General features: G+C 49.3%; 1 protein-coding gene across 1 annotated transcript; it reads left to right on the forward strand.

The window, feature by feature from the left end:
* Positions 1-5520: 5520 nt before the first annotated feature.
* On the forward strand, positions 5521-24852 carry NLRP2 (NLR family pyrin domain containing 2). The gene is made up of 12 exons (XM_036432530.2): positions 5521-5528; positions 5644-5957; positions 9820-9864; positions 13431-13505; positions 13990-15580; positions 16833-17003; positions 18684-18848; positions 19305-19475; positions 20698-20868; positions 22175-22345; positions 22956-23126; positions 24703-24852. The coding sequence occupies exons 1-12, from the start codon at positions 5521-5523 to the stop codon at positions 24839-24841; spliced, it is 3192 nt and encodes a 1063-aa protein (XP_036288423.1). The 3' UTR covers positions 24842-24852.
* Positions 24853-25214: the final 362 nt, after the last annotated feature.

A 25214-nucleotide genomic window follows, 5' to 3' on the forward strand; every position in this document is an offset into this window, starting at 1 on the left:
TTAAAAAACACACATGCACACACACAAATAGTCACACACACCAAAAAAAAAAATTATATATATATAATGCCCTCCCTGCTGGCCTGTTCACCCCTAACTGCCCTCTCCTGCTTGCCTGGTCACCCCAACTGCCCTCCTCTGCTGGTCTGGTTGCCCCAACTGTTCTTTCCTGTAGGCCTGGTCACCTCTAACTGTCCTCTTCTGCAGGCCTGATTGCCCCCAACTGCCCTCCCCTGCTGGTCTGATCACCCACAACTCCCCTCCCTTGTTGGCCATCTTGTGTTCACATGGGGGCGGCCATATTTGACCACATGAGGCAGCCATCTTGTATGTTGGAGTGATGGTCAATTTGCATATTACCTCTTTATTATATAGGATAATGGCCCTGGCTGGTGTGTTCAGTGGTTAGAGTATCAACCCATGCACTGAAGGGTCATGGGTTCCATTCCCAGTCAAGGGCAGGTACCTGGGTTGCACATTTGGTCTCCAGCCCCAGGCAGGGCCAGAGCAGGAGGCAAGTGATCCAAGTGTCTCTCTCACCTCTCTCTCTCTCTCTCTCTCTCTCTCTCTCTCTCTCTCTCTCTCTCTCTCTTTCTCTCTCTCTCTCTCTCTCTCTCTCTTTCCCTCCCTTTCACCCTCTCTAAAAATCAATGGGAAAATATCCTCAAATGAGGATTTTAAAAAATGAAATACAAACTTTGAACACTGGACATGCCATCTCAATTTCCCTGTAAAACATGCTATGGTAAGGAATATTTTTATTCTCGAGAGCAAATATTCTCACCTATGAGCCATGCAACGATTTCTTTTAACAGAGAAGTGTTTTCCCAGACTCCTGGTATGGACCTATGTCGCTCTCCAGTCCTTGAGTGTAAGGTGGTCAACCAGGTGACCCTCATATATCTATTACACAGATGGCATGTATTCTAACCAGTGTGATGTGTCTCAGAAGTTGAAGATGCCTGCATTTCTGAAACACTGCTCTGAAAATGGAGCTGTTGACTATTTCACTTCAAATTCCGTTTTGGACCTGGAGAGTATTATGCTAAGTGAAATAAGCCAGTCAGAAGAAGACAAATACCATACAATCCCACTCATATGTGGAATTTCATAAACAAACAAACAACATAGAAATAGACTCATAGATACAGAGAACAGAAATGTGACTTATCTAAACCGATGTGTGCCAGTGTGGAGTATAGGCCAGATCTTGAAAGTTTTATGACAAAAAGTTTAATGTAAAATAAATGTACTTTCAAAAATAAAATATATATATTGGCCCTGGACAGGTAGCTCAGTTGGTTAAAGAGCATCCTCCCCACACATTAAGGTTGCAGGTTCAATCCCTAACATACAAGAATCAACCAATGAATGTAGCATAAGTGGGATAATAAATCACCTCTCTCTCTCTCTCTCCCTCTCTCCTAATCTCTCTCTCTCTCTCTCTCTCTCTCTCTCTCTCTCTCTCTCTCTCTCTCTCTCTCTCTCTCTCTCTCTCTCTCTCTTCAATTTTTAAAAATATCTGTAAGACAACAGGAAGCAGCTAAATCACAGCTGAAGGTCCCAAGCCCTGGTTCTCAAGCTTGGCCCCAATTGCCATCGCCTGGGACTCTTTAAGAAGCCCCTACATCCGGGCAGCCCCCACCGACCTACACGGCAGACTCTCTGGGCCTCGGTACTTGAAAGCGATGCTCGAGGCAGGTGAGTTTAACAAGGTGGAGAACCCGGTGGGGAATGGAAGCTCAAATTAGAGAATGGGTCTCCACCCATCAAGTAATCACGCTGGAGGCGGGAAGTTCTCGGCAGCGGGCCAATCACAGAGCTTGGGTGGAAAGAAACCCTTCTTATAGGCGGGTTTCCAAACCTCAGGTGTCTTTGGTCAGAGCATGGGTCCGGGCGCTGGCGAGGGCGCAGGCGAGGTGAGTAGCATCCTGGCTTCTTTACTCCATGAGTCTCTGTCTTCATTCAGCTGTTAATTCTACAATAAAAATGCCTCCCCTCCTTTCTTTTTAATGTTAAACCTTTGAAATTTCAAGTCGTATTTCCCTCTGACCATGACTCCTATAACTGAATAGTGGGTTTTTGGGTTTTTTTCCCCTCTCTTGCTGAAGCTCAGTTTCCTAAGATCACTGGATACAAATGTAAGTTGGATTAACGTTGGCCAAATGAGAACATCTTAAAACTAACCTGTTTTGTGTGCAAAGCGTGCTGTTTGCAATGAACGTTTTAAGGGTAAAAGACACACCCCGTGGTCAACGTTGAGGCTAATGTGTGGCCATGGGAAGCCAGGTCCAAACTCCCATTTTCCCTGAAGCCGGTATCGAATCTCTGATTTCACTCTTCTTAGCCAAGTTCCTAGAAATAAAAGTATAACTTTGGTTCATAGGCTGATGCTTAACCGCTGAGGCACACCAGCTGGGCACATACAGATATTTTTAAAAATTGACTTGAGAGGCGGGGGGTGGGGAGAAGAGGCGGGGGGAGGGGTGGAGAGAGAGAGAGAGAGAGAGAGAGAGAGAGAGAGAGAGAGGTGGATTTGTCCTTCCATTTTATTTTAAGCCCATACCTCCATGCCAAGACACCTCATGCATGTTTCTGCCCTTCACAGTCTAGCTTCCTGCCCTACCATTCCCCTGAAATTGCTCTTCTTAAGACCTTGTCTGCCAAACACAAGAGTTGGGGTCCTTCTCTGACGGGCCTCCATCAGGCAGCTGAATCGTTGGCCTAGGTTCCAGTGGTCTGCAAACCCATTAGTCAACAGAGCCAAATATCAATAGGACAACGATTGAAATTTCTTTTGAGAGCCCAATTTTTTAAACTTCTTCTAACACCACTTGTTCAAAATAGACTCACCCAGGCCGTGGTATTTTGTGGAAGAGCCACACTCAAGGGGCCAACGAGCCGCGTGTGGCTTGAGAGCCGCAGTTTGCCGACCACTGTTCTAGAAAATATGCCCTCTTACAGATAAAACACAGTCTAAAGACGGGTTGGTCAAGATCAGTCCTAAGAATCTCCCGTTAACATTTCTTTTGTTGGTTAACATTTTTTAAATCACTCTGACATTCACTATTACTTTATATTCGCTTCAGGTGTAGAGCACAGTGGGTAGGCATCTATAGAACTCATGATGTGAATTCCCCGATAAGTCTAGTACCCATTTTGGCACCACACATGGCCGCTAAATATTATCGACTCTACTCCTTAGGCTGTGATTTACGTCCCTGTGACGATTTTGTAACTACCAAATTGTACCTGTTCGTCCCTTCTTCCTTGTCCCCCAGTCCCCCAATCCTCCTCCCCTCTGGCCACCCTCACTCGGTCTGTTCCCTATATCTGTGAATCCATTCCTGTTTTGTTTTCTTTGTTTATTTTGTTCTTCTGATTTCACGGTTATATCTCAATGTAAATATACAACCATTGAATACATGGGTGTAGACACACTCCTTGGGTGCAAGATATGGTTCGTTGCTGTGATTGTGGACCCGTTGCAGGTGTGACTTTTCTCTTCCCGCTGTAGCTACTCGATGCGGGTGGCCTAACCATCCACGGCCTCAAAGGCCCACCAGGTTCTGACCCATTTCACTCCATTGGCTCGTCTCCCAGCCTTCACAGGAGACCTTATTCTGGATTTAACCAGTTGGTGCTTCTCTTCTGAAATGCCCTTGTTTTTGCAGCTGATGCCCGGATGAGGGGAGCGGGGGCGGGCGAGGGGGGGGGTGTGTCTATGGGAGTCAATTCCTGAGATCACAGCACCTGAAGGAAGGCTGGTCTGATTCAAGTGTTTGCTTCCACAGGCCACAGCTGGCAGAGAAAGACAGTCACTCATCTCTCTAAATCTCCTTTCCCTGTGTGTGTGTGTGTTTTTTTTCATTAATTTCTTTATTGATTAAGGTACCACATATTTGTCCTCAACCCTCCATTCCAATCTCCCACCCACCTCCATGCATGCCCCCACCCCCCTATTGTCCTTGACCACTGTTAAGGCTCATATGTGTGCACACAAGTCCTTTGGTTGATCTCTCCCTTTTATCCCCACCCTCTCTCTGAGGTCCGACAGTCTGACCGATGACTCCTTGGATCTGGGTCTGTTCTTGTTCATCTGTCTATGTTGTTCACCATTTCCCCCAGATGAGTGAAATCATGTCCTACTGGAGATATACTTATAAGAATTGAAAATGAGACAAGCAATCATTGTTATGCTGAGAGGCAGATGAATCAGTCTTCAGTGCCTTTCCGTTTTAAAAGAATCGTCCTTACATGTGATCTCATTCAAGCCTTTCAGTGAGGGCTAAATTAGATGGGTAACACCTGATTTGCATACAAATGGCATTAGGAATGGGGTAGTTGCCATGGTTGTTTTGTTTGTTTTTTATTGTTGACACTATTAAGGTCCCCCATTACCGAAACCGGTTTGGCTCAGTGGATAGAGTATCAGTCTGTGGACTGAAGGATCCCGGGTTCGATTCTGGTCAAGGGCATGTACGTTGGTTGCAGGCACATCCCCAGTAGGGGGTGTGCAAGAGGCAGCTGATCGAAGATTCTCTATCATCGATGTTTCTGACTCTATATCCCTCTCTCTTCCTCTCTGTAAAAAAATCAATAAATATATATATATATATTTTTTTTTTTAAAAGGGTCCCCCGTTTTCCCATCCTTTGCTCACCTCCATCCAGTCTGTCCCCACCCCCTCTGGCCACCACCACCCTCATCTGTTGTCTGTGGGTTATGCACAGATGTCCTTTGAGTAATCCCTTCACCTCCTTTTGTCCAGCCCCTCCCACTCCCCTTCCCTCCTCCAGCTGTCTGTCCCCTGTACCCAGGCCTCTGTACCTCTATTTTGTGCGTCGGTTCGTTTTGTTCATTAGAGTCCACATGTAAGTGAGATCATATGGTATTTGTCTAATCTCCAGGTCCATCCATGCTGTTGCAAAAGGTAAGACTTCCTTCCCTTTTTTTTTTTAATATATTTTTATTGGTTTCAGAGAGGAAGGGAGAGGGGGAGAGAGATAGAAACATCAATGATGGGAGAGAATCATGGATGTGTTGCCTCCTGCATGCCCCACACTGAGGAATGAGCCCGCAACCTGTGCCCTTGACCTGACTGGGAATCGAACCGTGACCTTCTGGTTCATAGGTCTTTTGCTCAACCACTGAGCCACACTGGCCAGGAAGGATTTCCATCTTTACAGCCACATAGTACTCCATTGTGTAAATGTACCGCCACTTTTTACTTTGCCTTTTATTTTATTTATTCGTTTTTAGCTTATTGTTGACAGTATTACAGATGTCCCCCATTTTCCACTCCTTTGCCTCTCTGCACCCACCCCTGCCCCACCCCAGGCCTTCCCCCACGCTATTGTTGTGTCCACAGGCTATGCCTAGATGCATATGTGTTCTTTGGTTAGCCCTGCTCCTCCCCTTCATCCTCCATCCTCCTCCTCTGAGGTCTGTCCATCTGTTCCATGCTGCCATGTCTCTGGACCTATCTTGTTGGTCAGTTTATTTTGTTGATTAGACTCCATGTATAAGTGAGATCACGCGATCGTGGTCTCTCTCTGACTGGCTTATTTCACTTAGCACACTGCTCTCCAGGCCCCTCCTCGTCCACGCTGTCGCGAAAGATAAGGGTTCCCTTCTTTCTAGTGGCCACGTAGCTGTCCACGGCCAAAAGCTCCGCTCTCCCACACAGGACAAGATGGACTTCAACCTGCGGCCTCTCCTGGAGCAGCTGGAGCAGGAGGAGCTGAGCAAGTTCAAGTCTCTGCTGAGGACCCTTCCCCCACAAGATGGACTGCAGCACGTCTCCCAGGCGGAGGTGGACGAGGCTAGCGGGCGGCAGCTGGCGGAGATCCTCACCACCTGCTGCCCCATCTTCTGGGTGGAGATGGTGACCATCCAGGTCTTCGACAAGATGAACCGGACGGATCTGTCCAAGAGAGCCAAGGACGAGCTCAGAGGTGAGCCGGCGGGAGGCCGCCCTGTGTCCTGGGGGAGGAGGGGGTGTCCAGGGTTTGAGAAGTAGATAACAGGGAACCTCGGAGGTGCCACCTGGGCTCAACACAAAGTGTCATTCTTATATCCTTGCCACTTAATATCCTTGCCACTTATATCCTAGCTATTTCTTTTTTAAAATATTTATTTTTTATTTTTTATTAATTTCTTTATTGATTAAGGTAATTACATATTTGTCCTCAACCCTCCATTCCAATCCCCCAACTCCCACACTCATGCCCCTACCGCCCTATTGTCCTTGACCACTGGTTAGGCTCACATGTGTGCACATAAGTCTTTTGGTTGATCTCTCCCTTTTATCCCCACCCTCCCTCTGAGATCCAACAGTCTGATCCATGGCTCCTTATCTCTGGGTCTGTTCTTGTTAATCCGTCTATGTTGTCCTTATATCCTCGCCACTTAATATCCTCGCCACTTATATCCTAGCTATTCCTCTTTTTTTAATATATTTTATTGATTTTTTTTTTTTTTTTTTTTTTTTTTTTTTTTTTTTTTTTTTACAGAGAGGAAGGGAGAGGAATAGAGAGCTAGAAACATCAATGAGAGAGAAACATCAACCAGCTGCCTCCTGCACACCCCCTACTGGGGATGTGCCCGCAACCAAGGTACATATTCTTGACCAGAATTGAACCCAGGACTCTTCAGTCCACAGACTGACGCTCTATCCACTGAGCCACACCGTTTTCGGCTCTGTTTTGTTTTTAATCCCTACTTACTATTATAATGTTTCCTTCCCCATGTAGTACTAGGTCTATAAACATCCTTACACACATTCATACATTGCAACCCCTACGGTGCTTTAGGTCAGCAGCATTGGGGGCTGGGTGACTCTCTTGGGGAAAGAAAGGGACGTTCCATGCCCTGTGGAATAGTTAGCAGCACCCCTGGTACCTGGGCGCTGGCATCCCAACACCTCTAACCCTTACATGCTTGCAGCACATTGCCCCCCCACCCCCCCACCCCCGCTGGTGACAACCAAAGATGTCTACACATGTGGCCAAGTGTCCCCTGAGTGGAGAGCCATGTTTTATGTCACGGGGTTCCCCACTCTCACTGTTCGTGAGATCTCCTGGGGAGTTTGAAATATACTGACATCTGGCACCGATCGCTGGAGATGCCCATGTCACTCACTGATCTACAGCTCCCCCTAGGCATGTAGTTCCTTTTTTATTATTACAATTTGACATTCCATATTATTTCATATTAGATTCAGGTGGACAGCATAGTGGGTAGACATCCGCATACCTTTTTTATATTTTTATTTTTTAGAGAGGAAGGGAGAGGGGAGAAAGAGACAAGCTGCCTCCTGCACACCCCGCACTGGGGATGCGCCCGCAACCAAGGCACATGCCCTTGACCGGAATCGAACCTGGGACCCTTCAGTCCGCAGGCCGACGCTCTATCCACTGAGCCAAACTGGTCTTGGTGACATTCGCATACCTTACCAAATGATTCCAGCAATAACTGTAGTACCGATCAGACACTGTACATAGTTATTACAACTCTGGTTTGTTTGGGATTTTTTAAATTTATTTTTATTGTTGAAAGTATTACAGATGTCCCCACTTCTTCCCACATGGACTCCCTCTACCCCACTCCCCCTTCCTCTCCAGGCCTTCATGGCGATACTGTCTGTGTCCATGGGTGGTGCATATGTGCCTATAAGTTCTCTGGTTAATCTCTCCTGTGTCCCGTCCTTCCAAAACTGTTGACTACACTGAGTGGCCAGATGATGATGATCTCTGGACAAATAATAATCTGGCCACTCCATGTGTGTCCTATAGAATAAAAGGCTAATATGCAGCCGAAACCGGTTTGGCTCAGTGGATGGAGCGTTGGTCTGCGGACTGAGGGGTCCCAGGTTTGATTCTGGTCAAGGGCATGTACATTGGTTGTGGGCACATAACCCAGTAGGAGGTGTACAGGAGGCAGATGGTCGATGTTTCTCTCTCATTGATGTTTCCAGCTCTCTATCCCTCTCCCTTTCTTTCTGTGGAAAATCAATAAAATATATTTTTTTTAAAGGCTAATATGCAAATGATCCCCTCAACCAGGAGTTCGACCAGCAAGCAGGCGGCCAACCACTCATGTCCTCTCCCCCTGGCCAGGCTGGAAGGACCACCCATGCATGAATTCATGCACTGGGCCTCTAATTATATACAAATACACTGAGTGGCCAGATTATTATGCGTTCAGAGATCATCATCATCTGGCCACTCAGTGTATATTTCCTATGCTGTACTTTATATCCCATGACTATTCTGTGACTTCAATCTGCACTTTTTAAAACATATTTTTATTGATTTCAGAGAAGAGGGGAGAGGAAGAGGGAGTGAGAGAGAGACATCAGTGATGAGAGAGAATCAGTAATCAGCTGCCCCTTGCATGCCCCCTGCTGGGGACCGAGCCCACAACCCAAGCATGTGCCCTGACTCTGACCTGGAATCGAACTGTGACCTTCTGGTTCATAGGTCAAGGTTCAACCACTGAGCCACGTGGGTTGGGCCCAATTTGGGCATGTGAATGCCTTCCCCTTTTTCACTCAGCAATCCAAGCCCCTCCCATCTGACAACCACCAGTTTTTAACTCTGAGTCTTTATCTTTGGTTGGTTGGTTGCTTGGTTGGTTGGTTTTGTTCTTTAGATTCCACAGATGCCTGAGACCTTGTGGTCCTTGTCTTTCTCTGCCTGGCTCATTTCACTGAGCATCATACCCTCTAGGCCCAGCCATTGGCATGGGGTTCTTCAAGGTTTCCAAGGTCAGTGGTCGGCAAACCACAGCTCTTTGGCCCCTTGAGTGTTCTAACGCCACTTCCTCAAAACAGACTCACCCAGGCCGAAAACCGACTTCTGCACATGGGCCACGAAATTTCAATCGCACTGTACATGCGCTCCTGCACATGTGGTATTTTGTGAAAGAGCCACACTCAAGGGGCCAAAGAGCCACATGTGGCTCACGAGCCACGGTTTGCCGACCACTGTCCTAGACGATGCCTGTGTACATCCCCAAGTGTTTAATTCCTACTTGAAGGGCTCTACTACCTGACATAGTAGCCGCCTCCTATGACTTTTTTTCTTTTTCAAAAAAATTTCTGACCAGGCCTGTGTTGCTCAGTGGTTGAACACTGCTCTATGAACCAGAAGGTCACGGTTCAATTCCCAGTCAGGGCACATACCCAAGTTGTGGGCTCTGTCCCCAGTGGAGGGCATGCAGGAGGCAGCTGATCCATGATTCTCTCTCATGGTTGACTAGAGGCCCCATGCACAAAATTTGCGCAAGAGGAGGCCTTTCTTCCCCCGGCTGCTGACACTGGCTTCCCTTTCAACCCCAACTTCATCTGGAAGGACTTGTGGTCTAATTAGCATATTATGCTTTTATTATTATAGATGTTTCCATCTCTCTCTCCCTCTCCCTTTCTCTCTGAAATTAATACAAATATATATTTAAATTTTTTTCTGGTTTTATTTCAACTGGTGCTTCATTTTTAGCTTAGTGTCCCCTGTCTTTATTATACATATGCATATACCTATACATGTACCTATACATGTACCTATACATGTACCTATACATGTACCTATACATGTACCTATACAAATACCTATATATACAAATACATATACATACATGTGCCCTGACTGGGAATCAAACTGTGACATCCAGGTTCATAGATTGACGCTAACTGCTGAGCAGTCAGGTGAGGGATTAGGGAAGTTACAGGTCTGAAAGCACCGTGAGGAACACCAGCGTTGTACTCAGTTCAGGGTCCGGCTCTGAAAGCCGCACATCTCTCACCCCCTGCTTTTTCAGAAGCGGCCTTGAAGTCTCTTCAGGAAAACGCAATTCCACCATCGGGTAAGTTATCTCCTTGACAGTCTTTTTGTTTTTGTTTTGTTTTGTTTTGTTTTAATGTGAGATTTGGGGATTTAAGGAACATATTATGCCAAGCGCTCAGACGGCCAAGAAGTACAAGACCTCCTCTCCGAGGTCACGCAGGTGGCGGTGGTAGGAGGTGTAAGGCGTGGAGAGGTAACATGGAGCAGAATGGACACTAGAAATCAGAGGGAGCTTTCTCTTGGGACCTAGATACGCTGGGTGTTAGACTTCCCTGTGGCCAGGGCCTCGACGGGGCAGGGGTTGCCAGCTCTGACTCACAAAGCCAGTCCCACCCACCTACGAACTAAATAGTTTTCACCTGGTGTGTTTTTGTTTTTGTTTGTTTTTGGTGGATCCTCACCACAGGATATTTTTCCCATTGATTTTTAGTGGAAGAGAGGGAGAGGGAGGGGAAAGGGATAGAGAGAGAGAAGCATCAATGTGAGAGAGATACACATGGATTGGTTGCCTCCCATATGTGCCTGACCTGGGCTGTGAGTCAAACCTGCAATCCAGGTACATACCCTTGACTGGGAATCAAACTTGCAACCCTTCGATGCATGGGCCGACACTCTAACCACTGAGCCACAACAGCCAGGGCTCAGACCGAGTATTCTTTTTTTTTTTTTTTTAAGGGGGGGGGGGGCGTTGGCTTGATGATCCCCTTTTTTTAATATATTTTATTGACTTTTTTACAGAGAGGAAGGGAGAGGGATAGAGAGTTAGAAACATAGATGAGAGAGAAACATCCATCAGCTGCCTCCTGCACACTCCCTACTGGGGATGTGCCCACAACCAAGGTACATGCCCTTGACCAAAATCAAACCTGGGACCCTTCAGTCTGCAGGCTGATGACCTATCCACTGAGCTAAACTGGTCAGGGCTTGTTGTTCCACTTAATGATGCATTCATTGATTGATTCTTGTATGTGCCCTGAACAGGGGTTGAACTCACAGCCTTGGTGTGTTAGGATAGCATGCTAACCACCTGAGCTCTCTATCCAGGGTCCTGACCATGTATTCTTACCTCCATCGGCAGCCCCTTGCCAGAAAAGGCATGTAAGCCTGATGTCATGGCCTGGCACACTTCATCTCTCGTACATCCTTGGCACCCTTCCTATGTGGCCTGGGCTTAAACACTGAGACCCAACGGTTGACCTTGAACCACCTTGAAGTCCCACCTCTGCCAAACTGAAGACTCCATACTGGTACAGCGACAAGCCCATCATGTCCCTTCTTTTCTTCAGGGATAGCAAGGACTTGGGAACCCAAATGTACAAACGAGGAAAAAATACAACAGCATGAAGGAGAAGGAGAAGGAAGAGGAGGACAAGGAAGAGGAGAAGGAAGAAAAGGAGGAGGAGGAAGAGAAGGAGGAGGAGGAAAAGAAGAAGAGCCAGGTCGGTCTTGGAACATCCAGTGTTAGAGGAAGCTAAGAGAATCCCTTCCCCCGATTTTCCATGTCCTCTCATTTGGGAACCCCACCTCCCTCCAATCTCATTTTCTCCAACATATACAATCACCCACTATCTCATGGGGGATGTCTCCTCCCTAGAGGAGAGAAATGACTATTGGAAAGAAAAAGAATTCACTTCCTAGGAAAATTAGGAGTACGTTGGAGAGAGTGTCTCTTAGATTTTGTACTTTAAGATATACTTTAAGATTCCCAGACAACTTTAATTGTATCAAAGGGAGACCCTCACAGAGCAACCATGGTGAAGACTTAACCTCAACTGGTCGGCAAACTGCAGCTCTTTCGCCCCTTGAGTGTGGCTCTTCCACAAAATAGACCACGGCCTGGGCGAGTCTATTTTGAAGAAGTGGCGTTAGAAGGAGTTTAAGTTTTAAAAATTGGGCTCTCAAAAGAAATTTTCAGTCGTTGTACTGTTGATATTTGGCTTTGTTGACTAATGAGTTTGCCAACCACTATCCTAGTCCATGTAGCATTAGTTTTTCCCCCAAGTCTGCCAGGTGGTGGGTTTTTCTTTGTATTTATTTTTCTGTGTGTGTGTGTGTGTGTGTGTGTGTGTGTGTGTGTGTGTGTGTTGGGAGATGGGTTAAGAGAGGGAGGGAGAGAGAAGACATTGATATGAGTGAGAAACGTTGATTGGTTGCCTCCCTCACATGGCCAGCCCGGGGACCAAACCCGAAACCTAGGCATGTGCCCTGATTTGTTGCATGGGGGACACTCTGAGTCCTGGTGGCCAGGGCAAATCACATCGAGCTTCAATAGAGCAATGACTTCTTGTTCATGGTTCTACCAGGTCGAGGCCTTGAAACTCAATTTAGGGATTAATTTGCTTTCTTCGTCTCTGTGAGTCCAGCCATCACACGGTCACACATGCCAACACAACTTGTAGACCAAGAATTTAGATTAGCCCTAACCAGTGTGGCTCAATGGATAGAGCATCAGCCTGCGGACTCAAGAGTCCCAGGTTCGATTCTGGTCAAGGGCATGTACCTTGGTTGCAGCACATCCCCAGTAGGGGGTGTGCAGGTGGCAGCTAATCGATGTTTCTCTTTAATCAATATACCTAACTCTATCCCTCTCTATTCCTCTCTGTAAAAAAATCAATAAACTGTATATTTTTTAAAATAATTTAGATTAGATTTTCTACTCCCTAGAGCCTATTATTTATCACCACACTTCCGCTGAAATAACTACACCTATTTTTTTTTAAGTATTCTTTCTATCGTTTTATTTTTTCATTACAGATGACGTATAATATAGGTTCAGGTATACATCATAGTGATTAGACATTTACATAACTTAAGACACGTTCCCCCTGATCTGTCTAGTACCCACCTGGCACCATACAAAGTTATTACGATGACATTCTTTCCCTCTTCTATTGAATTTATTGGGGTGATATGAGTTAATAAAATCATACAAGTGTTGGGTAGAATTCTACAACACCTCATCTGTATATGGCACTGTGTGTTCACCACCCCAAGTCAAGGCTCCTTCCATCACCATTTACCCCGCTTTATCCTCTATTTTCCCCCAAACCCTGTTGCCTCCTGGCAGGAAAGTTGAGTTATTGTTGTTTGGCTTGGTCCCTTCCCCTTTTTCACCCAGACCCACAACACCCTCCCCTCTGGCAGTTGTCAGTCTGTTCTCTGTATCTGTGAGTCTGTTGTGGTTTTTTTAATATATTTTTATTGATTTCAAGAGGAAGGGAGAGAGAAAAACATCAATGATGAGAGAGAATCATTGATTGGCTGCCTCCTGCAAGCCTCCTACTGGGAGGCATGTGCCCTTGAACTGAATCGAACTTGGGACCTTTTGGTCCACAGGCCCATGCTCTAACCAGGGCAAGTCTGTTTTATTGTTTTGATAGTTTATTTTGTTTATTAGATTCCACATATAAGTGACATCGTGTGGCATTTGTCTTTCTCTGTCTGAGGTACATCACTGGGCGCAGCACCCTCCAGGCCCATCCATGCTCTCCATTCAGTTCATTCTTCATCCAGGCCGTGTCATGTTCCACTGCCTGTAACATGCACCTGTTCTGTGGCAAGCTCACCCTAATCTCTACATTACAGAGCTCGCTCAAGTACAGGGCGGAAGTGTCACCAACCAAGAAGATGCAACGGAAAGTTCGGAAGGAGAAACGCCAGGTGTGACTCAGATCTCCCTGGCCCAAGCTCAGCATCGGGTGGCTCTTTAGAAACCTCACTTCCCCGTGTGTGTGTGTGTGCCTGTGTGTGTCTGCCTGAGTGTGTCTATGTATATGTCGGGGGGGGGGGGGAGGTGTCTGTGTGTGGGTGTCTGTGTGTCTGGGGGGATGTCTGAAGGGGTGTCTGGGGGGTGTCTGGGGGTGTCTGTGTGTGTCTAGGGGGGTGTCTGCGGGTGTGTCTGCGGGTGTGTCTGTCTAGGGGGGTGTCTGCGGGTGTGTCTCTGTGTGTGTGTATCTGTGTGTCTAGGGGAGTGTCTGTGGGTGTGTCTGTGTGTGGGGGTCTATGTGTGTATTGTGTGTGTGTGTGTGTGTCTGTGTAGGTGTGTGTGTGTGTGGCCTGTTTCTTTCCTACTGGACACAAATCACTCTGTTCCCAATGCTTAACCAGCTAGACCCCGCCTCTCCCTCCTCTCCTCTCCCTGCAGGTCAGCAGGACGCGTACAGCAACATATGGAAGACTTCTGGGCCCATCTGGAAGCAAAACCTTTGGCCCAAAGCCAGCGAACACCCCCAAACATTCCCGCAGGGATATGAGAGCCTGGTCCCCTTCCGCAACCCCCACGCGCCGGCCGGGCCCTTCCCGCACACCGTGGTGCTGCAGGGCGCGGCGGGCGTGGGCAAAACCACGCTGGCCAAGAAGTGGATGCTGGACTGGGCCCAGGACCACCTCCCTGCGACCCTGCCCTCCGCCTTCTACCTCAGCTGCAAGGAGCTGGGCCGCCAGGGCGCCTGCGCCTGCACCTTCGCGGAACTCCTGGCCAAGAAACGTCCAGACGCACAGGAGGCCGGCCGCCAGGTCCTCGCCCAGGGCCAGGAGGTCCTGGTGGTTGTCGACGGCTTTGACGAGCTCCGAGTCCCCTCGGGCTCCCTCATCCATGACATCTGCGGCGACTGGAAGGAGCCCAAGCCCGTGCCCGTCCTGCTGGGCAGCTTGCTGAAGAGGAAGCTGCTGCCCAAGGCCACGCTGCTGGTCACCACGCGCCCCGAGGCCCTGGGCGAGCTGCGGCTCCTGCTGGACCAGCCGCTGCTGGTCCAGGTGGAGGGGTTCCAGGAGGCGGAGCGCAGGGGCTACTTCCTGGAGCACTTTGAGCAGCAGGACCAGGCCCTGCGCGCCTTCCAGGGCATGAAGGCCAGCCCGGCGCTGTTCCGCATGGGCGCGGCGCCCGCCGTGTGCTGGGTCGCGTGCACCTGCCTGAAGGGGCAGCTGGACAAGGGGGAGGACCCGGCCTCCACCTGCCGGACCCCCACCTCGCTGTTCCTGCGCTTCCTGTGCGGCCAGTGCCCCCACCTGGCAGCCCCCGCCCCGCGCCTCCCCACTGTGCTCCGCGCCCTGAGCCTCCTGGCCGCCCAGGGCGTCTGGGCGCACAAGTCCCTGTTCGATGGCCAAGATCTCGGGCAGCTGGGCGTCAGCGAGGCCGACCTGCGCCCTTTCCTGGAAGGCAAGGTGCTGCAGGCAGATGCAGACTGCGAGGGCTGCTACGCCTTCCTGCACCTCAGCGTCCAGCAGTTCCTGGCCGCCCTGTTCTACCTGCTGGACAGCGGCGCGGGCGGCTGCGGCTGTGGCTGCGCGCAAGGCATTGGGGACCTGCGCGCGCTGCTCTCCAAGGAGGAGCGGCTGCGGAACCCCAGCCTGGCCCACGTGGGCCGCTTCCTGTTCGGCCTGGCCAACGAGGAGCGCGCCCAGGAGCTGGAGGCCGCCTTCGGCTGCCGCGTGTGCCGGGAGGTGAGGCAGGAGCTGCTGCTGGCGATGCGCGCTGCCGGGGACCGGCCCTCCTCCTCCAGGGCGGACACCCGGGAGCTGCTGCGCTGCCTGTACGAGTCCCAGGACGGGGCGCTGGTGCGGGAGGCGCTGGCGCCCGTCACGGAGCTGGCCCTGCACCTGCAGAGCGAGCGGGACCTGGTGCACGCGGCCTACTGCCTCGGGCACAGCCGGGCCCTGTGCAAGCTCTCGCTGCAGGTGAAGGGCATCTTCGCGGAGAAGGACAGGTTCCAGGAGCCGGGCACGTGGGCGGAGCGGTAAGGACTGGCCTTTCCTACCCCACCTGTGTTTTTATTTTATTTTTTAAATATATTTATAAATTTCAGAGGGAAAGGGAGAGGGAAAAGGAGAGGGAGACATGAATGATGAAAGAGTCATGGATCCCCTGCCCTGACCGGGAATCCAACCGTGACCTCCTAGTTTATAGAGTGATCTCAACCACTGAGCCACACCGACTGGATTTGTTTCTTTGAAGTTTAATATTTTTAAAAAATATATTTTTATTGATTTTTTTTACAGAGAGGATTGAGAGCTAGAAACGTCGATAAGAGAGAAACATCGACCAGCTGCCTCCTGCACAGCCACCACCAGGGATGTGCCCACAACCAAGGTACATGCCCTTGACCGGAATCAAACCTGGGACCTTCCAGTCCACAGGCCAACGCTCTGTCTACTGAGCCAAACTGGTTCCGGCTGTTTCTTTAAAGTTTAATATTTTAAAATATATTTTTTTTTATTGATTTCAGAGAGAAGGAGAGAGTGTGTGTTTTTTACCTTTAGCCTCATGCCAGCTCCATTGTGGAGGACAGCCTCCTGCTTGGCATGACTTAACACCAGTATTTCCTTTTACTTTTTTTTTAATCCTCGCCTGAGGATATTTTTCCTTTTATTTTTTAATATATTTTATTTTTTTTTACAGAGAGGAAGAGAGAGGGACAGAGAGATTGAAACATCAATGATGGCAGAGAATCATTGATCAGTTGCCTCTTGCAGGTCCCCCACTGGGGATCAAGCCCACAACCCGGGCATGTGCCCCTGACCAGAATGGAACCTGAGATCCTTCAGTCCCCAGGCCAACGCTCTATCCACTGAGCCACACCTGCTAGGGCCATTGGCTGATTCTTTTCAGGGGTCCTCAAACTTTTTAAAGTGGGGGCCAGATCACGGTCCCTCAGAGAGCTGGAGGGCCGGACTATATGAACTACTAATTCCTACTGTAACACCTCGGCTGCGCTCACTGCCCAAAAAACCTGGCGGGGCGGATCAGACTCCTCTGCGGGCCGCAGTTTGAAGACGCCTGCATGTGCCCTGACCAGGGATCAAACCTGCAACCTCGATGTACCAACAGGGCTACCGGGCCAGGCCCGTTCCTCAGCTTTCAGAGTTGTCCTTGTGTGTTAGGGGTGGGTGCCCAGGGCAACCCCAAGGACGACCCCCGCGACGACGTACAGATGAGGGTCCTCGCTCAGCCGTGTTGGTAAGCCCCCTCCCCTTGTCGCGTGGCCGTAGGTCCCAGAGCGACCAGCACCTGCTTCCCTTCTGGGCGGACCTCTGTGCCGTGGTGGGCTCCAGCAGGAACCTGGTCTCCCTGGACATCAGCCAGAGCTCCCTCAGCGCCTCGGCGGTCGGGGTTCTCTGTGAAAACATCGCCTCCGCGCCCCGCAGCCTCCAGAGACTGGTGTAAGTATTATAGAAGCGAACCCTGGGGATACAACCCCAAGGGCATGCCGGAGATTATGGAGTCGTCTCTGAGTTCTTTATTTTTTTTTTTAATATATTTTATTGATTTTTTACAGAGAGGAAGGGAGAGGGGGAGAGAGTTAGAAACATCAATGAGAGAGAAACATCAATCAGCTGCCTCCTGCAACACCTCCTACCGATGATGTGCCCGCAACCAAGGTACATGCCCTTGACTGGAATCGAACCTGGGACCTTTCAGTTCACAGGCCGATGCTCTATCCACTGAGCCAAACCAGTTAGGGCCTCTCTCTCTCTCTCTCTCTCTCTCTCTCTCTCTCTCTCTCTCTCTCTCCCCCTCTGTCTCTCTCTCTCTCCCCCTCTGTCTCTCTCTCTCTCTCTCCCTCTGTCTCTCTGTCTCTCTCTCCCCCCCCCTTCCTTCCACTCTCCCTAGAATCAATGAAAAATACATATTCTCAAGTGAGGATTTAAAAAAAAAAAAAGAGTCCTGGCTGATTTTGCTCAGGGTCACGGGTTCAATTTCTGGTCAAGGGCATGCACCTCAATTGCAAGTTCCATTCCCAGCTCCAGTCGGGGCACATATGGGAGGCAGCCAGTTGATATGTCTTTCTCTCTCTCTTCCTCTCTTCCCCCTTTTTCCTCCCTTCCACTCCCTCTAAAGATCAATGGGCGGCGGGGGGGGGGGGGGGGGGGGGGGGGGGGAGATATCCTCCAGTGAGGATTTAAAAAATAAGTAAGTTGAAGTGTCTAATCGTGATGTTAGTCAGGGGTACAGAGTTACAGACATGTGAGGTGAAGAAGCTCCAGAAGAATGAAGAGATCTGATCTTAGCGCTCTCACCACAAAACAAAGGAAGGAAGTGGTGGCGGCGAGAGGTGACAGATATGCTAATTAGCTTGGTGGTGGTGACGCTCTCACCAGGTACATGTGTATCAAAGCATGAAGTCCACGTCCTGGCCGGTTTGGCTCAGTGGATAGAGCGTTGGCCTTGGGATTGAAAGGTCCCAGGTTCGATTCCAGCCAAGGGCATGTGCCTGGGTTCTGGGCTCAAACCCACCAGTGGGGGCTTGCAGGAGGCAGCCGATCAATGATTCTCTCTCATCACTTCTATCTCGCTCTCCCTTTCCCTTCCTCTCTGAAATCAATTAAAATACATCTTTTAGAAAGCATTAAGTCCAACACATTACATCGCAGGCCTTGAATATGTATAATTTTTATTTGTTGGTAATACCTCGATAAAGGTGAAACTATGAGAAGAAATTCGTTTCTAAAAAAATAGATATAGACGTAAAGAACCATTGAACAGACTGTCAAACTACAGCAGGAAGGCAGGGGAGGTTGGGGGTTGGGGGCTGTAAGAGATCAACTGAAGGACTTGTATGCATGCATATAGGCATAACCAATGGACACAAGACCTGGGAGGAGGGGGAAAGGAGGGGAAGGCATATGCTGGGAAAGGGGGAAGCTGGGAGGAAGGATAGGGGGAGGAGACATATGTACTACTATTTGTAATGCTTCAAACAATATAAATAAATAAATAAATAAATAAATAAATAAATAAGAAATAAATAAGAAATCCGTTTCTAATGTGTAAGTATGGGGCAGCCCTCTGTGTGTGTGCAGTGGAGGTACAAGAGTTCACGTTTGTTTTCTCCGCCCTAGCCTCCGAAATCTCTCCCCCGCCAATGCTTACCGGCACTTCTGCGCCATCCTCGGTGGTTACGAGAGCCTCACGCACCTGACCCTGGAAGGAAGTGATCAGAAACACGTGCTTCCCGTACTGTGTGGGGTCCTGCTTCACCCAAAGTGTAACCTGCAATATCTCAGGTACCTCTCGCCGGCACAGAGACTCCGCCGCACGTGAAGACAGCTGCCACGCGCCTGTACGGCAATTCTGCATAAACGGGGGGGTGAGGGGACGGGAATCTCTTATTCTGATTAGAAACAGTGCTGTTCCCGGTAGAGATGAGGCTGTTGGAGAACCACTGGAATAAGGATGTCTAGAGGCTCCCATCGGAGGACGAGATCGTGTAGAAAGCTTTATTATTATTGCCCTGGCCAGTCTGGCTCAGTGGCTTGAGCGTCCGCCTGTGGACCGAAGGGTCCCAGGTTCGATTCTGATCAAGGACTCGTACTTAGTTGCAGGCTCCTTCCGGCCCGAGCCCTGGTCAGGGCTCATGCAGGAGGCAACCAAGAGGATTGGGGATCGAACCTGCAAACCAGGTACCTGCCACGGTCCAGGGTTTGGTTCTCCAGGGTGGCATCCTCCGTGTCTCCTTGCAGGTTGGTGTCCTGCTCTGCCACCGCCCAGCAGTGGGCTGACCTCGCCGCCTCCCTCGAGACGAACCATTCCCTCACGTGCTTGAACATCACGGCCAGTGAGTTCCAGGACGAGGGCGCCAAGCGGCTGTACATGACTTTGAGGCACCCCAACTGCACCCTGCAGAGGCTGTCGTGAGTGTCTCCTCTTTCCCCAGGGGACATCTTCATTTTTTATTTTATTTTTTATTTTTTATTTTTTTTAGATCTGAGACCATATAGGGAAGAGAGACAGTAACGCCCATATTTACTGGGCAACCTACTGAGGTGGACACTTGGTTCCCATTTTTGGGTCCCGGGCATCTCACTCTTCTCTTGCTCCTGTCTCTTCGTGACTGTGATCACATATGTGTACGTGATCGGAGAGAGAGGGTGGGGGTGGACAAGTGACAGGGTTCTTGTCCCGGCATTGCAAAGGGTTGAGCAATCTGGAGAAAGGAGCTGATGCGTAGATTCAGTAAGAAGTCCAAGGACGAGATAGGGTGTATATATATATATATATATATATATATATATATATATATATATATAATTATTGACTTTGTACAGAGATGAAGGGAGATGGATAGAGAGCTAATAACATCGATGAGAGAGAAACATCCATCAGCTGCCTCCTGCACACTCCCCATTGGGAATGTGACCACAACCAAGGTACGTGCCCTTGACTGGAATTGAACCTTGGACCCTTCAGTCCACAGGCTGATGCTCTATCCAATGAGCCAAACCAATTAGGGCCCCAATGCCTTTTAAAACTATCTCGTCCATGCCCTACCTGGTTTGGCTCAGTGGATAGAGCATCAGCTTGTAGACTGAAGAGTCCCAGGTTCAATTCCAGTCAAGGGCATGTATCTTGGTTGCAGGAAGCAGCTGATCTATGTTTCTCTCTCATCAATGTTTCTAACTCTCTCACCCTTTCCCTTCCTCTCTGTAAAAAATCAATACAATATATTTTTAAAAATAAAAGACATTGGGGGTCAGTGGAGCTTCAGCTAAAGGAGCTAAAGACTTCTTGTCTCAGGACCCTTGCTTTTTATTAACATAATTTGTCCTAAGGCAAGGTGGAGATAATATACTTCAAAGGGTAAGGTTTACAGAAGCATTGTCAGATTGGGAAATAGCCTACAACTGTTCAGGTGTTTGGCCAACAGGAGGCACTACCATGCAGATTGAGATGCTCAGAGATGTCTGGCAGCAAGCAATCCTTTTCAGGTTGGGGGGGCATGCTTTTTAGCCGTCCCAGATGATTCAGCCCTGCTGACAACAAGGAGAGCTCTCAGCTAAAACGGCAGGGCTTCTGGAACATTCTCACCCTCTGACCACCTGACCGTGGGTGTGTGTGGTGCTTCCCCCACCACAGGCTGGAAAACTGTCACCTCACAGCCACCTACTGCAAGGAGCTCTCCTCCAGTCTGATGGTCAACCCAAGGCTGACACACCTGTGCCTGGCCAGGAACGACCTTGGGGACCACGGGGTGAGACTTCTGTGTGAGGGCTTGAGCTACCCGGAATGTCAGCTGCAGACCCTGGTGTAAGTCCCCACTGACTTTGTGTGTGTGTGTGTGTGTGTGTGTGTGTGTGTGTGTCCATCTGTCTGTGTGTGTATCTCAGTGTGTGTCTGTGTGTTGTGTGTGTGTCTGTGTTGTGAGTATCTGTGTGTATTGTGTGTCTCTGTGTGTTTGTGTGTGTCTGTGTGTCTCTGTCTGTGTGTTATTTGTGTGTATCTGTGTTTGTGTGTGTGTGCTGGATCCAGATGGACTTAATTCTCTGACTACCCTAAGTGTGCTGTTTCTGGTGACACCTGGGGAAAGGGTGTTGGGGGGGGGAGTACAAATGGTATTCTATTCTACAGGAATTGGGGGATGTAGCTGACTTCTAGGTTTGATTTTTTTTTAATGTTTTTTAAAAAGAATTGTATGTCCAAACCCGCATAATTTTATTAACCAATATCACCCCCAATAAATTCAATTTTAAAAATTAATAACGACTAAAATAAGTCACTCTAGCAGATTTGGCTCAGTGGATAGAGCATTGGCCTTCGGACTGAAGGGTCCTGGGTTTGATTCTGGCCAAGGGCACATGACCAGGTGTGAGCTCCATCCCCAGTAGGGGGGTGTGCAGGAGGCAGCCGATCCATGATGCTCATCATTGATGTTCCTCTCTCTCTCTCTCCCTCCCTCCCTCTCCCTTCCTCTCTGAAATCAATACAAATATTTTTTAATATATTTTATTGATTTTTCACAGAGAGGAAGAGAGGGATAGAGAGTTAGAAACATCGATGAGAGAGAAACATCCATCAGCTGCCTCCTGCACACCCCCCACTGGGGATGTGCCCACAGACAAGGCACATGCCCTTGACTGGAATCGAACCCGGGACCTTTCAGTCCGCAGGCTGATGCTCTATCCACTGAGCCAAACCAGTTTCGGCCAATACAAATATTTTTTTTAAATATATTTTATTGATTTTGTACAGAGAGGAAGGGAGAGAGATAGAGAGTTAGAAACATCGATGAGAGAGGGTCATCGATCAGCTGCCTCTTGCACATCCCCTACTGGGGATATGCCTGCAACCAAGGTACATGCCCTTTGACCGGAATCGAACCCAGGACCTTTCAGTCCCCAAGCCGATGCTCTATCCATTGAGCCAAACCGGTTTCGGCCCAATACAAATATTTTTAAAATATGTTTTTTATTGGTTGCCTCCAGCACACGCCCCGACCTGAGGCAGGGATTGAATCTGCAACCATGACTCCGTGGCTTGAGCTTGTCCATCACGGTTTGGTTGCGTCCCACCCGGGAGGACTAACCGTGTTGTGTTGTGTTTTCCTTCCTTCCAGGCTGTTCCACTGCAGCATCACCAGCGACGGCTGCGTCGCCCTCTCCGCGCTCCTGCAGGAGGGCTCCGGGCTCGCGCACCTGGACCTGGGGCGGAACCACCTCGGAGTCACGGGCGTGAAGTTCCTGTGCGAGGCTCTGAGGAAGCCCCTGTGTCGCCTGAGGCGCCTCTGGTCAGTCACGGTTTCTGTACTTGAATCTGCGTCTGAAATGACATATCCGTGTGACAGTCTCCCTCCCCTCCACCCCCAGCTCTTTTGGGGACAATATTGAGGTGTGTAGGCATGTCATTGTGCCACCTGCTCATAATGAAAAGGATTGGAGAGTCCTAACCGGTGTGGTTCAGTGGATAGAGTGTCGGCTTGCAGACTGGAAGGTCCCCGATTTGATTCCGGTCAAGGGCATGGACCTTGGTTGCGGGCACATCCCCAGTCAGGGGTGTGCAGGAGGCAGCTGATCGATGTTTCTCTCTAACTCTCTATCCATCTCCCTTCCTCTCTGTAAAAAATCAATAAAATATATATTTTTAAAAAGGATTGGAGGGTGGTAAATGCTGGGGTGGAGGCAGGGGGGGCTAAAAGAGGTCAGTGGGGGAAGGGGCTTGTGTAATACTTTCAACAACAAGGATATTTTGAGGACCCAACAGTGCCTCACACTGGTCTACTCCCTCCGAGCTTGGCAATAGGCTGAAGACCCAACAGTGTGCCTGGCGTATGGGACGGTACCAATAAGCACTGGTTGAATGAATGAGTGAATGAATGGATTTTTGTGCTTCACCTCCAGGTTATGGGGGTGTGGGATTATCCCGTTTAGTTGTGGGGACCTCGCGTCGGCCCTCAGCAGCAGCCAGCACCTCGTCAGTCTGGACCTGGGCCAGAATTCCCTGGAGCACAGCGGGATGAAGACACTGGCTGATGTCCTGAAACTTCCTAGCTGCCCTCTGCAGAAACTTAGGTACGACCCACCGAGGCCCCAGTGTTTGCGCCAGGATTGTAGATTTTAGGGGAGCACCAATGACAGGATTCCTTGTAGGCACAGCTTCCTCGAACATTCCGTTTTGTTTTTAAATATATTATTAATTTTTTTTAGAGAGAGGAAGGGAGAGGGACAGAGTTAGAAACATCAATGAGAGAAACATCCATCAGCTGCCTCCTGCACACCCCCTACTGGGGATGTGCCCGCAACCAAAGTACATGCCCTTGACCGGAATCGAACCTGGGACTCTTCAGTCCACAGGCCGACGCTCTATCCACTGAGCCACACCGGTTTTGGCTAACATTCTCTTTAAATCCATTGATGTTTGGGTCACCAGGTAATTTGTCTGTCAATGCCTTCTCTTGATTAGACCCATAAACCAGGAGGTCACGGTTCGATTCCCGGTCCAGGGACATGCCCGGGGTTTTGGGCTCGATAGTTACCATAGTTACCAAGGGGTGAATCTTAGAAATGGGGCCGGCTGTCAATCATCAGAGGTTAACTAAAGCATGGTTAGCCCTGGGTGGTGTTGCTCAGTGGTTATAGTCTCACTGAAGGGTCTCAGGTTTGATTCCCAGTTAAGGGCATGTGCCTGGTTGCAGGTTAGATCCCTGGCCAGGTCAGGCATGTGGGGGAGGCAACCAATCAAAGTGTCTCTCTCGCGTTGATGTTTCTCTTTCCCCCCCCCTCTCTCTCTCTCTTTCCCTTTCTTTTTCCCTCTTTTTCCCCTCTTTTCCTCTTTCTTTCTCTCTCTCTCTCCTACTCCCTCCCCTACTCCCTCCCTTCCTCTCTCAATAAAAAAATCAATGGGAGCCAGAACCAGTTTGGCTCAATGGATAGAGTGCTGGCTTGGGGACTGAGGGGTCCCAGGTTCAATTCCGGTCAGGGGCATGTACCTTGGTTGCGGGCACATCCCCAGTAGGGGGTGTGCAGGAGGCAGCTGATCGATGACTCTCATCGATGTTTCTAACTCTCTGTCTCTCTCCCTTCCTCTCTGTACAAAATCAATTATATATATATATATATATATATATATATATATATATATATATATATAATCAATGGGAAAAATACCCTCGGGTAAGGATTAATAAAATAAAAAGCATGGTCATGAGATAGCATCCTGTAGCCTAACAAGGATAAAAAGAAAAGCTGGTCTGGCTGACTTGGCTTAAGTCTGTCTGTCTCATCCTGGGTCCACCTACGTAGCAGAAGTTGACAGAGTGAGCTATGGGGCTGGTAGGTATAAGAGCCATGTCACAGGTGCATGCGTCCGTTCCATCTCTCCCACCAAGGAGGACGTGAAAATCACCCCCAAGAACCTCCGAGCACCCAAAGCTCGCCAGTGGCTTTATGCCATCAGGAGGGTCGCCTGATGCCATATTCCATCCCTACCAAGTCAATAATAGAACTGTACCAGGCATCATAAAGGTGGTCCCGTCACTGAAAATCCCTAACGCATGAGACGGGCAGGCGCTCAGGGGGTCTGGAATGAGTCTCCAAAAAAACCTTCAATGTCTCCTCCCTCTCACCGCCCCCCACATTGTACCACCAGGTTGAAGATCGATCATTCTGACGCCCAAATCCAGAAGCTGCTGGAAGAAATCAAGGAGGGCAACCCAAAACTGACCATTGAGAGGGACAACGAGGAGCCCAAAAATCACAGGCCTTCTTCTGCAGACTTTATTTTCTGAATCCCTCACCTGCCCCCTACCCCCCCCCCCCCCCGAGTCATTCGTTGTCCCCATGGATCTTCTGTTCGAATGAGCCCGCGCAGCGACAGGAGTTGTGGGACCCGATGGGCTCAGAGCCTTGGCTGCACCCTCCCCCTTACACACAACACGCCCGTGTCACTTCATTCTGTCACGACGAGCTCCCCATTCACGAGTCTATCAAGAGAAATAAAGGTGAAAGCACTTGAGGAGGTTGTATTCATTGGCAGAGTCAGACCAGATGCAGAGGTCCACCCAGGAGCCATCGGAGAGAAGGCTGAAGAACGAGGGAAGCCCAGCCTGTGGCTCAGTGGGTTGAGCGTCCTCCCATACACCAAGAGGTCCCTGGTTCGAA

Source organism: Pipistrellus kuhlii, unplaced genomic scaffold (assembly GCF_014108245.1).
Source record: "Pipistrellus kuhlii isolate mPipKuh1 unplaced genomic scaffold, mPipKuh1.p scaffold_m20_p_111, whole genome shotgun sequence".
Classification (NCBI taxonomy): domain Eukaryota; kingdom Metazoa; phylum Chordata; class Mammalia; order Chiroptera; family Vespertilionidae; genus Pipistrellus; species Pipistrellus kuhlii.

Coding starts and splice junctions, on each gene's coding strand:
- NLRP2 (XM_036432530.2), top strand. Junction 5,958..9,819: donor AGCCAAGGACGAGCTCAGAG/GTGAGCCGGCGG, acceptor CTGCTTTTTCAG/AAGCGGCCTTGAAGTCTCTT. Junction 19,476..20,697: donor TGCACCCTGCAGAGGCTGTC/GTGAGTGTCTCC, acceptor CCCCCACCACAG/GCTGGAAAACTGTCACCTCA.